Raw genomic sequence first — 13,328 nt, 5'->3', positions numbered from 1 at the left:
CCCAAGACTTCGGCTCCCCGTCCGCCGGGGACGCTTGAGAGAGCCGCCGGTCGAAGACACCCGACTGTCGGCCGCGCGCCACCCTCTCGGTTTCCCTCTCCCTGCCCAGCCGCCGCGCAGCGTCTCCCCACCGGCGGGGGCGCGGGCCGGGCGCATGCGCGCGACGCTCCCGGGCGTGCCGGCCACACTCCCCCCACCCACTCCGAGAGCTTGTCACTTCCTGCCCTCGCCCCATCTCCGTCCGGGGTCAGTCACTCGCTCCCTGTCGCTGCCGGAGAGTCTCTGCTTCCCCCTTCCTACTCGCTCCGCGGCGGTAGCTCAGGCTCTTCGGGGAGGGGGAGACCGAGAAAGAGAGAGACTGACTTAATAAAGTTTCCTGAAACAACAACTACTACCAGAAAGGGCCCAAGGTGGGGGGAAAACCCCCATCCTTCCCCGCCCCTCTCCAAAAGCCTGAGGGACCGTTGCAGGTGGAGCGACGCTGGGGGGAGCCGGGCTCCGGCGGCAGCCGTTGCCCGGGCGAGGGGCGCCAGGTCCTGCCCGCTCCGGTTCCAGCTTCTTCGGTGGCGGCAGCAGCGGCTGCGGGGCGGTTCCTCCTGTCAACTGCCTGCGCCCGCGCGCCGCCCGCCCGCCCAGTTCCACAGCGCGGAGGGACGCCGTGAGCCGCCGCGTCGCCTCGGGCCGCGGAGGGACGTGGTGAGCTGTGGCGCTTCCGCGTCAGCGCCGGCGGGGACTCTTTGGGAGCGCGTCGGGCCCGAACCCCGGTCCCTTCGCGCCGTCCGCCGAGGCTGCGCCAGGTGGGGCCCGAAGCCGCCTCCCACGCCAGGCTGTCCCCGCGGCCGCCCGGCCTGCTTTCCTTCCTTCCGCCCGCCCGCCGGCCCGCCCCAGGAGTTCAGTAAGTTGGGCGCACTTGGTTGGGGGGACCGGGGCTCTGCCTGGGAGACCCCAGCGCACGTGCGTAGCGGGAGGGCCGGTGTGGGCCGCCCGCCGGCGGGAGCTACCCCTCGGCTGCCGCCGCGCCCCTCGCCCCGCGGGCCCCGGCGCTGGCCGTGCCCGCTGCGCTCCGCGCCTCCATCTCCGCGCGCACCCGCCCGGGAAGGCGAGGCCGCCGCCGCCGCCGCCCGCGCAGCCGGCCAGGCCCTCGCCCTGCGCTGCGCGCCCGGGGCTGCGTTTCCGGGTAAGGCGGTGAACCTGTGCGGGAGTTCGGGCTGGTGAAGCCTTCGTGCGTTTTTATCTTTCGGTTGGAGAGGAAGGTACAGGGCGCTGGAGGGGAAGCGGAGGGTGGGTGAAGGGAACGTTTCTGGAAAATGCAGCGAGAGCCCCCCCAGGAAGTTCAGGGTGAGTGACGGGTTTGTGCTTCTTTCAACAGCCAAGCCGCAATGAAGAGCTTCTTACAGTGAAAGGAAAGTAGGTCGCGCCCACTGAAAATGCCTTTAAGGGACAAATATTGTCAGACTGACCACCATCATCACGGATGCTGTGAACCAGGTATACCCCTTTCTTCTCCAGTTTCTTTGGTCTCCATCAGAGCCACTCTGCTCTCTGTTTTCTTTTCTTCCTGCCCAAGAAGTCATTCCTAACTAAGCAGGCTATAATTTTCCCCAGCATAAAACCAGTTATGAAGCTAAAAGCTTGTACAAACAAGAGGTCTCCCTTGCTTGATCCCTTCAAAAAAGTACTGCAGGTGTCACCTTAAATCTTTTCCACAAGATCAATTACTCAATCCCCTTTCCTTCCATTTCAAGGCAGCCTGTAGTTAGTAGTATACCCTCATGCTCTGTGAATGGTTAAAATTGAAGAGAAAGGAAAAAATAGGTAGTATTAGAATACTAGCATTTATTTTTATGAAAGCTGTTTCATTTAAACTTTTAAAAACTAGAAATTTCTTCTGCTTAATTAGTGTTGAAAGAGAGAATAATGCTTAAACCTAAGAATGAGTTTAGTTTGGGCTAAGGAAAGTTTGTCGAAGTCAACTCATTGGGAGAAGCAGGTATTAAGTGCGACCTCTTAAAGATCTTGGACAGAGCACAGGATTGCAAAATCTGATTATTTAAGATAAATATTTTTAGGATATTGATCAGAGGGATATTTTTTAGTTGACTTTATGAAACTAAAAAGGTGTTTTTTGGAGTCTCACAAGGAGTATTAGAACACTTTAATAAAACGTGATATATAAACTATTGATAGTTTTTCTGCTTATTGGAAGTTTGTGCATTATTAAAAACGTTTAGAGGTACAGCTTAAAAGAGAATCCTTGAATACACACTGTCACTAAACCGACTAAAGGCTATTCTGTTAGGTTCAAAGGCAGATGTTTAGCATTGTTTTTGATGTAAAAATTCCAGGACTTTTTAGTACTTTTGCTTGTTTCTTGTTGGAGTATTTTAACCACACCCAGTGTACTTGGTTTTGTCACAGTGGAGTTCATTTAGAGTACTTTTTGATGGATGGGGAAAAAAATGGTGGTGTTAAAAGGGAAGAACTTCTATTCTCTGGAAACTTTGGTACACGTTAGAATAAAATTTGTACTATGACCCTATCCCCACTAATTTGCTGAAAATAATAACCTCTGCTAATAAAACAGGCAATCCCAGAATGGAATCCATTGTTTATTCACTTACTCCCTGATCTGCCTACCTTTCATAATCCTTTCTGCTGGACCTTTTGTGTATTTGAAGTGAATATATATCCATTATGTTGTACCAGTTGTTGAATGGATTTGCTAGTTTTGAAGTAGAAAACTGTGAATGACTTCTTACACTTCTCTTCCACTGTTTTTTTATTCCATTTTTTTCTGAGAAGTCATTTAAGTTGAATTAGTTAATTAAATCATATTAAAGCTTGTCACTTAGGAAGAAATGTATTTTGTCATTCATTTATTTCTTTGACAAGTCGTTATTGAGCACCAGTTAGTTGCTGACTTGAGCACCAGTTAGGTGCTTAGGCACTGTTAAGGCAATGGGGATATAAGTGGTGAACACAACAGATAAGCTCACTCCTTCATGGAACCTTTGAGTGGAAAGAGATGGATGTAAATAAGTACACAGATAAGATAATTTGTGACCATACCTTATTTAGAGTATTCTGATAAAAGTTTTCTATCTACTTTAAAGATATTTTCCAGAGATGAACTTTTAAATTTGTGTTGAAACTTTTCTGCTTCTTTTCCTCCCTCATTAACAAAAAGTCAGATAAGTTGCTTTAATTTTAAAAATTCAACTTTATTTTGCCAGAAACTTTTCCGATGCAGTTTATTTTTCAGACTGTTAGGTCAAAAGTAGTTGGTATTTCTTTGCTTTCTTAGTTAGAAGTAAACACTTTCTGAGGGTTTAGTTCATTGGAAAGGTAGAAGTGTAACTTATGAGGTAGTTAATTGTCATTATTTCACAGGAAGACAATGGACCAAGTGAGAGGATGTTTCCCGTATTGAAAGGAATAGGAATGGTAGTTTTAAAAAGAGGTTGCCCTCAGATGGAGGGAAGAAGATGACGTTATGTTTGAGAAGTTCCTTTAATGAACTTTGCTGAGAGGTCTGTCCTTTTGAATTATGAATAGTAGGTGAGTTCTTGAATGAGAGAGAGCAGTGTGTTCCTGGGGAGGGCTTGATAGGCTGGATCAATTTGTAGTGAGTGGTGGTGTTATAAGCCTATCGGTGTATGTAAAGTATATTAGTTATGCTTTAAGAAAGTTTTTTTGTTAGAGAAATTTTCAAACATTCAAAGGTAGGATCGTATAGGAACCTTAAGTAACCAACACACAACTCCGTCAGTTATCAGTATGTGAGTATGTGGACAGTTGCTTTTGATCTGTATTCTCCCCTCACCACAGTTCCCTTCTCTATCCTCAAACTGCCCCCCACTCACTATTATTTGTAAGCAAATCTCAGACATCTTAGGTTGAAGAATATCCTAAGAGGCTTGTTTTAATGGAGGAGAGATTCTTAACAGAAGTAGGTATTCTGGGAAGTGTGTTCTTGGAAGGATGTAAAGAAAGATGTTAACTTCTGAGACTTTGGGGTTTTTGGCTGGAGGGAGGTGCTTTTTTTTCCCTTAAAGGTCATATGACCTGATCTTGGGATGAATGATAGGATGTGCAAGAAGAAATTTTATAAAATATTGACATACACAGTTTTTTAGGATTGAGTATGTTTTCAAATGAAGAAAGAAAGGGGACCTACACAGATGTGTATACCAGATGGATATGTCCACTCATAACAAAACTAACCCTGGGGTTATTTGAATGGTGTCTCAGGATGTGTGTGTATTCTGGTGGTACCAGTGATGGTGATGGGTAACAAAATTTTGCTCTAGCTTTAAAATGATGTTGTCATGTGGACGTGGAAATTAGTGGAAGGTTTCTGGAGCATGTACCTAAATGAAGAAAGGGGGTGCTGAAGAGAAGTTTCCATTTTTTCCTCATATTTCTCCTTTATTTATTACTCATTTTTCATTCTTGCTTTACAGAATTCTTGCCAGTTGGAGAGTCAGACCTTGGGACTTGTTAAAATTGTATAATTTCCACCCTATCTTTTATTAGTTTTTGTAATCAGTTATTGGTTGTCAGAATGTACAAATACTAGAAAGAGGTCCATCTAATCCAAATAAATGATATCATCACTCTATTTACAAACGTTTGCTGCTGTTTCTCTAAGGGGTTGGATTCTACTTAGATTTTGGAAAAGATTTTTCAGTTTTTGGTGTTGGGAAAGCAGTTGACTTATAGATGATAATAATGGTGGTAGAACATTTATCGAGTCTTTACTGTATTCTAGGCTTTGATTTAACCAGGAACCTGCATTAGCTAATATAATCCTCACACAACTCTATGATTTAGGTACTTTTAATATTCACATTTTGGAGCTGAGAATAGGGAAATCAAGAGAGTATAATTTGCCCTAGCTGTATCTAGTAAATGGCAAAAAAAGAATTTCAGCACAGTCAGTCCAGGTCTGGAATCTTTTCTTAACCACTGCAGTTAGTGCCAGTGTCAGATGTTCTCAAAATGAGTTGTATTTGTGTGTATGTTTTTAAAAATACCCCCAAAGTGTCTCTTAAAATTGGGAAAATTTTGCTTAATGGAACGATTTGTTCCTGAGACACAGTTTTTCCTGTTTGTGTACACTGAACTTAAGAGTTGAAGCCTAGAAGAGAGTCTAAGGCTGTGTCTATACACATAGACAGCAGGCTTTATCCCCCTTGTCAGACAGTTCAGAGCTTTCCAGGCCCAGGTCCTGAAGCAGTGTAGCGCCCATTCCTGAAGTAGCCCTCCTTATCTTCTCTCACTGAGCAGATGATGGTAAAACATTATAACGTACTGAAGAGAGGTGATTAAAATGACTGCTTTTTCTCCACCACAACTCTCTCTACCTGGTGTCTAATGGAAAACTCAGTTTTCCTTTTCAGTTACCTTGTTTCTTATTACCGTAACCTTATTTATTACATATTTATACTAATAATCTGGAAGTCTTGGCAAGCAGGGATGACGTAGACCTCTGTATATTTACAATGGGAATATTGTTTTTACTTACTGTTAGAAATGCATTCTTTCTAAAATGCATACTTCCAAAAGCCTGGGCTAGTGACGTGTGAGGCAGAAAGTGAAAATCACCTCTATAAACCCGACCCAACAGAAAGAACCTTTGTTAAGTTTTGTTGGTATCCCACTGTCTCACCAGACTTTTTGTGTTTTTATTAGCATTTATACATAGACACACATATGCATTAAATTTATTTCTGTGGCTATTGAAATATATATTAGTATAATTGAGATCTTATTTTATAACCTGCTTGTGTTGCTTAACAATGTATTATTGACATCCTTTGTTGTCAGTACATGTAGGTCTAGCTCATGCTGTGCAATAGCCGTGAGAGATTCTGTTGTATGGATATTTCATAGTTTATTTAGTCTGGTTCTTTTTGAGAGACTTCTAAGTTGTTTGAAATTTTCAATTATTTACAGTGCTGCAGAGTGCTGCAGTGAACATTCTTGTACATCTGTCATTGTGCACTTGACCAGTTTTTTCCTTAGGCAGTGGTTTTTGAGTTTTGCTCTCATAATTGCCAGAGAACCATACTAGATTGGAGAGTTTTGGAATGGTTCATGAGGGGTGGCTAGGCTATTTATTGCCCTAGAATTTGGTTAAATGTAGTAGTTCCTCTTCAAGGGGAATAAAAAGGCAAATATGACTAATATGTACTAAATAACACCAAAATAGTAAGATCTTTGCAGTTGAACTTAATGCATAGCCTCAGCAGCCTTAGTTTTACCTTGAATTGAGAAAAATTGCAGTTACATGTTTACCATTATTTTATTTTTCCTTAAAAAGCTAATGGTGAAATACATACAAAAAAGTGTTTGTCATTTAACGTGATTATAGCAAACCATTGTTTTACTTCAATAGTAAATGATTTAAATAACCCTTTTTTGTGGGGATTGGGGTGGGTATTTGTCTTCCATGTAGTTTATATCCTGGAACCTGGAGATGCTCCTTTGTTACAGCAACCACTACAGACATCCAAATCTGGTATTCAGCAAATAATTGAATGCTTTCGATCAGGTATGAATGTTTTAGGATGTATTTTCAATCTTCACGTAGTACCTTAAAATTACCTAGAAATCCTTAGAAATAATTTCTTAAAAATGAAATATATACATTGATTCTTTATAATATACTTTTAATTGTCTTTTTAAAAAAGGGGACAAGTAAATATTGCTTGATTAGAAATTCTTTTTCAGTACTATATTATTATATACTAATGTAAGAAGTGTTTAGAATGATTTAAAGAAATATGTGGTATATTTGCTGGTAAAGTGTCTCTTAAAGATTCATTGTTATTTTTTGGCATGTTCTTTATAAACTCTCAGAAGACAGTACTAAATTATACAAGGTCTTTATGAGCTTTGGCAGGGTAGATTATTTACTCGGAATGTCTGAGATGTCTCTTGTTCTAGCTTAATTACTTTATCATCTCTGTTTATGTGACTCACCATCTCCTATCTAACCCTGGAGTTTCACTATCTTTAGTAGATCACCTGATAGAAAAAAGACTTATTCTAGCCCTGATATCTTCAGATATATTTGTTTAGCTTTTCTTTCCATTATATTACTATAATAATGGATATATAATAAGTATATTTGTGCAGTTACAATCCAGCACTCTAAAATAGGTATTGCTCACTAAGTAGAAGTGGTTGAGAACTATTAGAAGTCCTATCAGTAAGGTCTTAAGTTGTTGTGATTCTTTTATCTGCTTGTCCACCACTTGTGGATTTGGCTTCTTTGACATTGTAGGGTATTAAATCAAGTATGAACTAGCAAATGCACATGGCTGATGGACACCTAAGTGATGGACATCCTAAGTTTAAGGATTAGAATACCTTCTGTTATTATTTTAAAGGTTACTGTATCTTAATGAAAAAATTCTGAGATTCAGAGAATTTATATGAAGCCACTTGTATTGATGAGAAATTTTTTAAGGTGCTTGTTTTTATATCATTTAAAAAGGAAATAGTATACATTTGATTTATTTTAGGATTCTAAAAAGTAGATTGTTCATTTAAGTTAATTTCTGACTCTGAGATTCATTTCTTAACACTTTTCATCTGTAATCCTCATGGCGTTGCTTTATGTGTTTAAATCAGCATTTCATGTCTGCCATAGCAAATACCTGTGCTCATGCTAGATGGTGGTATAACATGTTTTATTGTGTTTTTTTTAATTGCTTTTTACTTTTGATAATTGCCCTTGTTTAACAAAAATAACTAATAGGTCAAATTCTCCTGTGGTAAATACAGTGAAAATTTTACTAATTAGAGGCAACATTTAAGTATGTTTCTGGCATAACAGAAAAATGGTTAGTTTTTTTTTTTTAATTAATTTATTTTACTTTACCACATTGCATTGGTTTTGCCATACATTGACTTGAATCTGCCATGGATGTACATGTATTCCCCATCCTGAACCCCTCTCCCACCTTCCTCCACATCCCATCCCTCTGGGTCATCCCAGTGCACCAGCCCCGAGCATCCTGTATCATGCATCGAACCTGGACTGGCGATTCGTTTCACATGATAATTTACATGTTTCAGTGCCATTAATGGTTAGTTCTTAATTGCAGTAAGAGTTTCTGTTAGCTGCTTTTAGTACAGAGATAATTCTTTTTTTTTTTTTTTCAGAGATAATTCTTTTTGTTCTTTCTCATATCATGGAAATGAAGATAATAACTTCACAGTTATATTCTTTGCCTTAGGTTTCTTTTTTAAAAATTTGTAATTTGAAATTTTACTATTTCAGTTTATTACAATGTTATTTGATTAAGAAGTTAGAATTGTTTCATTTATTTGTGCTTTATCTTGGAAAAAAATTCTTTTTCAACAAGATCCTATACCAAAATCTATATATATTTTTTACCTTGAAAGGTGAATATTTAAAAACGAAATTATTTGTTTTCTTACTGCACTGTGGTTGTATTGGTTTTCTGTGTTTGCCGTTTCTTTACTAAGATTAAGGAAGGGACTGTGAAATGGATTATGTGCTCTTTCTAAAATGTCTCTGGCAAATTTGCTTTCTGAGCTTTTTTTTTTTTTAACAAATTTTGAAAATACTATAAATTCTAAGTACTCAGTCATTTAAATTAGAGATGGTTTAGAAATACGCTAAATGATACAAAGAAACTAATTTTGAATTAAAAAAGAACTGTTTTACTTCACTAGTGTATCTCATAGCTAAGTAATTCTGATTTCCTGAGGATAGTAATCTCTTACATATCTGGATAATCTCAAGTCTCCTAAGGTAGCTCTTCTTTAGCACAGAGGTATTTAAGCCTCTGCTGACTGAAACCTTGGGAGGATGAGATGGAAGTTTGGGCCACATGACAGGGTCTAAGATACCTTCTCATTCTGAGACTTGTAAGTTTCTCCCAAGCAGTCCCTCAGTGACTAATCTCTTTCTAAGCTGTTTCCATTATGGCTTGGTCACACACATTTCATTTAAAGAGCTATAGTGGTGTTTTATATCTGACAGTTATTTGAAGATAGAACTTTGAAGTCATACTTTGCTCTTGTTAACATTCAGAAGCTCAGCCAGGTTGTGCAGTAATGATGTGTTAGGATATCTCTTTATCTTCAAGCTCAGATAGTTGTCTTCAACTCCTGTATCAGCTCTGTTTAAGGGATTTATGGCCTATACCGGGCTCTCTATGACCTGGTTTTAATTCCTACCTAAGCTGGAAGTTCATAAAAGGCTGAGGAAGGAGTTGACTTAACTTTTTTAGGTCCACTAGGCTCGTGTGTGCTGTACTGACTGCTTGACCAGTTTTGACTCATTTTCTTTGCTTCCTACTTCAACTTTTGCTTTGGACTATTTCCCTGGCTTTAAATTACAAATACTTCATGACTTCTAATCTCTATTTTTATCTGCTTGACTTAAAAATTAATCTGAATAGACTTTTCTTTTTGGAATAGGAAATATATGTATGTGTGCGTGCTAAGTGGCTTCAGTCATGTCCGACTCTTTGCATCCCTATGGACTAGAGCCCCCCCCCCCCAGGCTCTGTGTGTAGAATTTCCCAGGCAAGAATACTGGAATGGGTTGCCATTTCCTTTTTCAGGGGATCTTCCCACCCAGGAATCGAATCAGTCTTTCCTGCACTGCAGGCAGACTCTACCAACAGAGCCACCTGGGAAATCCTACGTAATATATACCTGTGGCTTAAAAATAATAATAATACAGAGGTATAAAAGGATATACAGAAATACAGAAATAAGTGTCTTTGCTCAGATAGTACTAATACATGGTTTGTATCTTCTTCCAGAGACCCTCTACCCATATATGAGCATATATCCCTTAACTTTCTTCCTGATACAAATGGTAGCTGACTGGGTATTTAGGTATCTTTGGCTTTAAAGAGTAGATTCTACTGTTGTTTGACATCTGTCCATATATAAATATCTCATATTTTTTAGAAGGCTGCCTGTTTTACACCTACCTAGAGCTTTTCTCTCTGAAATCTCTGATGCTTGGGTGACTTGAGACAGGCTGTTTGCTCTGAATCCTGGCTTCAGGTACTACCTAAACTGTGCCCTGCCCTTTGCTTGAACTTTTCTGTAGTTCTGTCAGTCCTTCTAGGATCATGTCGGTGACTTTTTGTCTTCCAAGTTTCCCTCCTTTCTATTAAATTTGTTTAGAAAAAATTGAAGTTGAAATATAGTTGATTTACATTGTTGTGTTAGTTTCTGGTATACAGCAAAGTGATTCAGTTATATATATGTGTATATATATATTCATTCTTTATCATATTCCTTTCCAGTTTGATTTATTATAGGATATTGAATATAATTCCCTGTGCTATACAATAGGATCTTGTTTATCCATTCTATATATAATAGTTTATATCTGCTAGTCCCAGACTCCAAAGCCATTCCTCCCTCTGTTAACTTTTATTTTAGCTTCCTTTTTTCCCCATCCTTTCCGCCCAAACTGAAACAAAATTTTAAATAACAAAAAGATGTATTTCCGTGACCTATATAAAAGTTGATTTAATTGAGATTAATATTCTTAGTCTCATAGTCTTCTGGTAGAGGCAAAGAAGCTGTGGTATGCCCTAAGGTTAGAGACAGAAAAATGGGAAAAGGGGAGGATAATCATTTTGTCCAGTATTCAGAACTGGCCCTTAATGTGAAGTTGGCATCTTTTTTTTGAGTTTTGGAAATATATCTCTTTTTACAATATTATACAGTTGACTTGAACAGCATGGATGTGAACTGCATAGGTCCACTTTTTGTGGATTTTTTTCGGTAGTAAATAGTACCAGATGATCCTTGGTTGATTGGATTGAATCCCAGGATGCAGAACTGAGGATATGAAGAAAGGGAGTATAAGGAGGACTGTAAGTTATGTGTGGATTTTTGACTGCATGGAGAGTTGGCATCCCTAAATCCTGCATTCCTTCAAAGGTCAACTGTATTATAGAAAAATCTACTACCTATAGAATACACTATTACGATGTGCAAGGAACAGTGACTTTTTGAATCTTAGGGAGGAATAAATTGCAGTGAAAAGTGAGAATTGGCTTTGTGTGATGTTTGCTATTGTCATTATCTAACTAAATTTAAGTTTGGTCTTTAGTTTCTTAGAGATTTTGTTTGTTTTTTATTGCTAAAGTGACATTTCTTTCAGTTAATGTAAACTGTGACTGGATGGTGATGCCTTAGTCCTGATTCTGTAAGCAAAAGCTTGGGACAAAAGTATGACTTATTAGAGGTACATAACTGCTGTATCATATGATGGATTTTTTTTTTTTTTCCTTTTAGTTGATACAAAGCAGTTGTAGGAAATTTAAAATCAGATTGCATATTTTGGGGATAGATAAGAAAAATGTAGCTTTATTTTATTTGTTACTACATTCATCTTCAAAGCATCTCACCTGAGGCTGTGTTCCTAGGAGAGCAGCCATTCATGTTGGTTTGGGAATTTCTCAAGGACATAGATCATATCCTTCACTTTCATGTCTTCAGTGAATAACATTATACCTGGTATTTAATAGATGTTCAGTAAATGTGTGTTAGACTAAACAAATGTTTCACCAGATAGGCACTAAAACAATTTCATTCTGCTTATAAATTTATTGTAGCATGTAGAAGTATTCCTAATTAATTTAGTAATTTTTTTTAACCAACCCTTGTAGGTAGTGGTTTTAAAGGAACAATTTTGAAGTTTTCTTATATTAAGAATGGATGATCAGTTAGAAATTCCCTTCATACTGGTCTTGGAATTCAGCGGGTGTGACAGGAATTATAGATTTGCTTGCAATGTTGGGAATGATATTGTGGTTCAACAGTCATCCTAAATAAACTGAGTTCATGTGTGAATCAACAATAAAGCATACAGTGTACTATTTAAAAACCGTTATTGCTGCAACTTAAAAGGGTCATTGACCAACATATCAGTATATTAAGGGAGAAAAGGAAAGCTTCTATTTGTTTGGGCTTCTCTGATGGGAAAACATCTGCCTGCAGTGTGGGACACCCGGGTTCAATCCCTGGGTTGGGAAGATAACTTGGAGAAGGAAACGGCAACCCACTCCGGTGCACTTGCCTGGAAATTCCCATGGACAGAGGAACCTGGTAGGCTATAGTCCATGGGGTCACAAAGAGTTAGACTGGACTTAGTGACTTCACTTTCACTTTGTCCTAACTAAACAACTTAAGCGTATTTTATTAAAAGATGTAGACACTATTTTTGAAGGTAAACTATCCTGCAGTGTCTTCAGATTGTCTCTTAGCACAGAAGAGTTAGAATTAATATTATCTTATGTCAAGCATCTGACATGCAACCTAATGTGAAATTGAATACTGATCTGTTTTGAAAAAAAATTTTTTTAAACTTTATATCAGTATATACAGTGTATTTTACTTTAATTGATAGCACAGGATTAAACCTTCAATGAGGTTTAACTAAATTTTATTGAGCGCCCATTATGTGTGAGGATCTGAAATGTTCATTAATTAGTTACAGGCATCAAAAGCCTTCTCTTTGGAGGGCTGGTTTTTTGAAAGATACTGAATTGATGATCTATGTAAACGGTGTAAGTAGTATGTAGTGACTTCTAAGATGATTTAAAAATCTAAGGTGAGAAAGAGAGTTATTTATAGGAGAAGGAATAATTAGGAGTAAGGCTGCACGGCTCTCTTTCTCTCAGGATTAAGAGTTGTGGAGGAATTTTTGTTGCTGTTTGGGTGAACTTTTGTTGCTGTCTTGTCTCTTTTTTCAGGTTAGAGTAGGTTTTAACTTGGCAGAGGCACAGTTGGTTGGCTGTGTCAAACTGTTAGTGAGCAAAGCAATCAGAATGGTAGCTGATTAGAATAAAGCCATTATGTCCCTGTGGGAAACCAACAAAACCTTAAATGGTAACTGAAACCAACTTAAGGAATAACTTTTGCCTGTGTTTATGGAGTGAGGGCACATCTTATTCTTCTCATTTGCAATACATATAAGCAGAATTGGAAAATCACTCAGGTCCCATTTTTTACTTTCTGGTTAACTTTATATGGATTTTTTAAAAAATTTATAGGGAAGATTTTCTTAAACATAGAGAGAACTCACCAGTATGTCTAACAAATGCCCGTCAGGCATGGTCCTAAAAGCTGTGAATACAGTGGTGAACATAAAAGATATCGTCTCTGTCCTCTTCGAGTTTCCAGTTTAATGGAGATAAAAGTAATCACAAAACAGTGAGATAATACAGTATAGGTGTACAGGGTACTCTGGGAATATAGAGGAAGAATTCTTAACAGGGAACAGGAGGGGTCTGAGAAGGCTTCCTGGAGGA

At 38.9% G+C, this 13,328-nt stretch overlaps 1 protein-coding gene across 2 annotated transcripts in view; it reads left to right on the top strand.

Annotated features, from left to right (window-relative positions):
- The first annotated feature begins 248 nt into the window (after positions 1 to 248).
- The window catches only part of ZNF800 (zinc finger protein 800), a 49,283-nt gene continuing 36,203 nt past the window's right edge, over positions 249 to 13,328 (top strand). The window contains exons 1-3 of one of the 2 annotated variants that reach the window (XM_043463638.1): positions 249 to 895; positions 1,370 to 1,488; positions 6,461 to 6,556. In XM_043463638.1, coding sequence (XP_043319573.1) covers positions 1,428 to 1,488; positions 6,461 to 6,556 — 157 coding nt within the window. In that variant the 5' untranslated portion in view covers positions 249 to 895; positions 1,370 to 1,427. The remainder of the gene's footprint in view (positions 896 to 1,369; positions 1,489 to 6,460; positions 6,557 to 13,328) is intronic. The other variant, XM_043463637.1, reaches the window with a different exon arrangement.

Source organism: Cervus canadensis, chromosome 3 (assembly GCF_019320065.1).
Source record: "Cervus canadensis isolate Bull #8, Minnesota chromosome 3, ASM1932006v1, whole genome shotgun sequence".
Taxonomy (NCBI): Eukaryota; Metazoa; Chordata; class Mammalia; order Artiodactyla; family Cervidae; genus Cervus; species Cervus canadensis.
The sequence above is the reverse complement of the archived record's forward strand: the minus strand, read 5'-3'. Positions and strand labels throughout refer to the sequence as shown.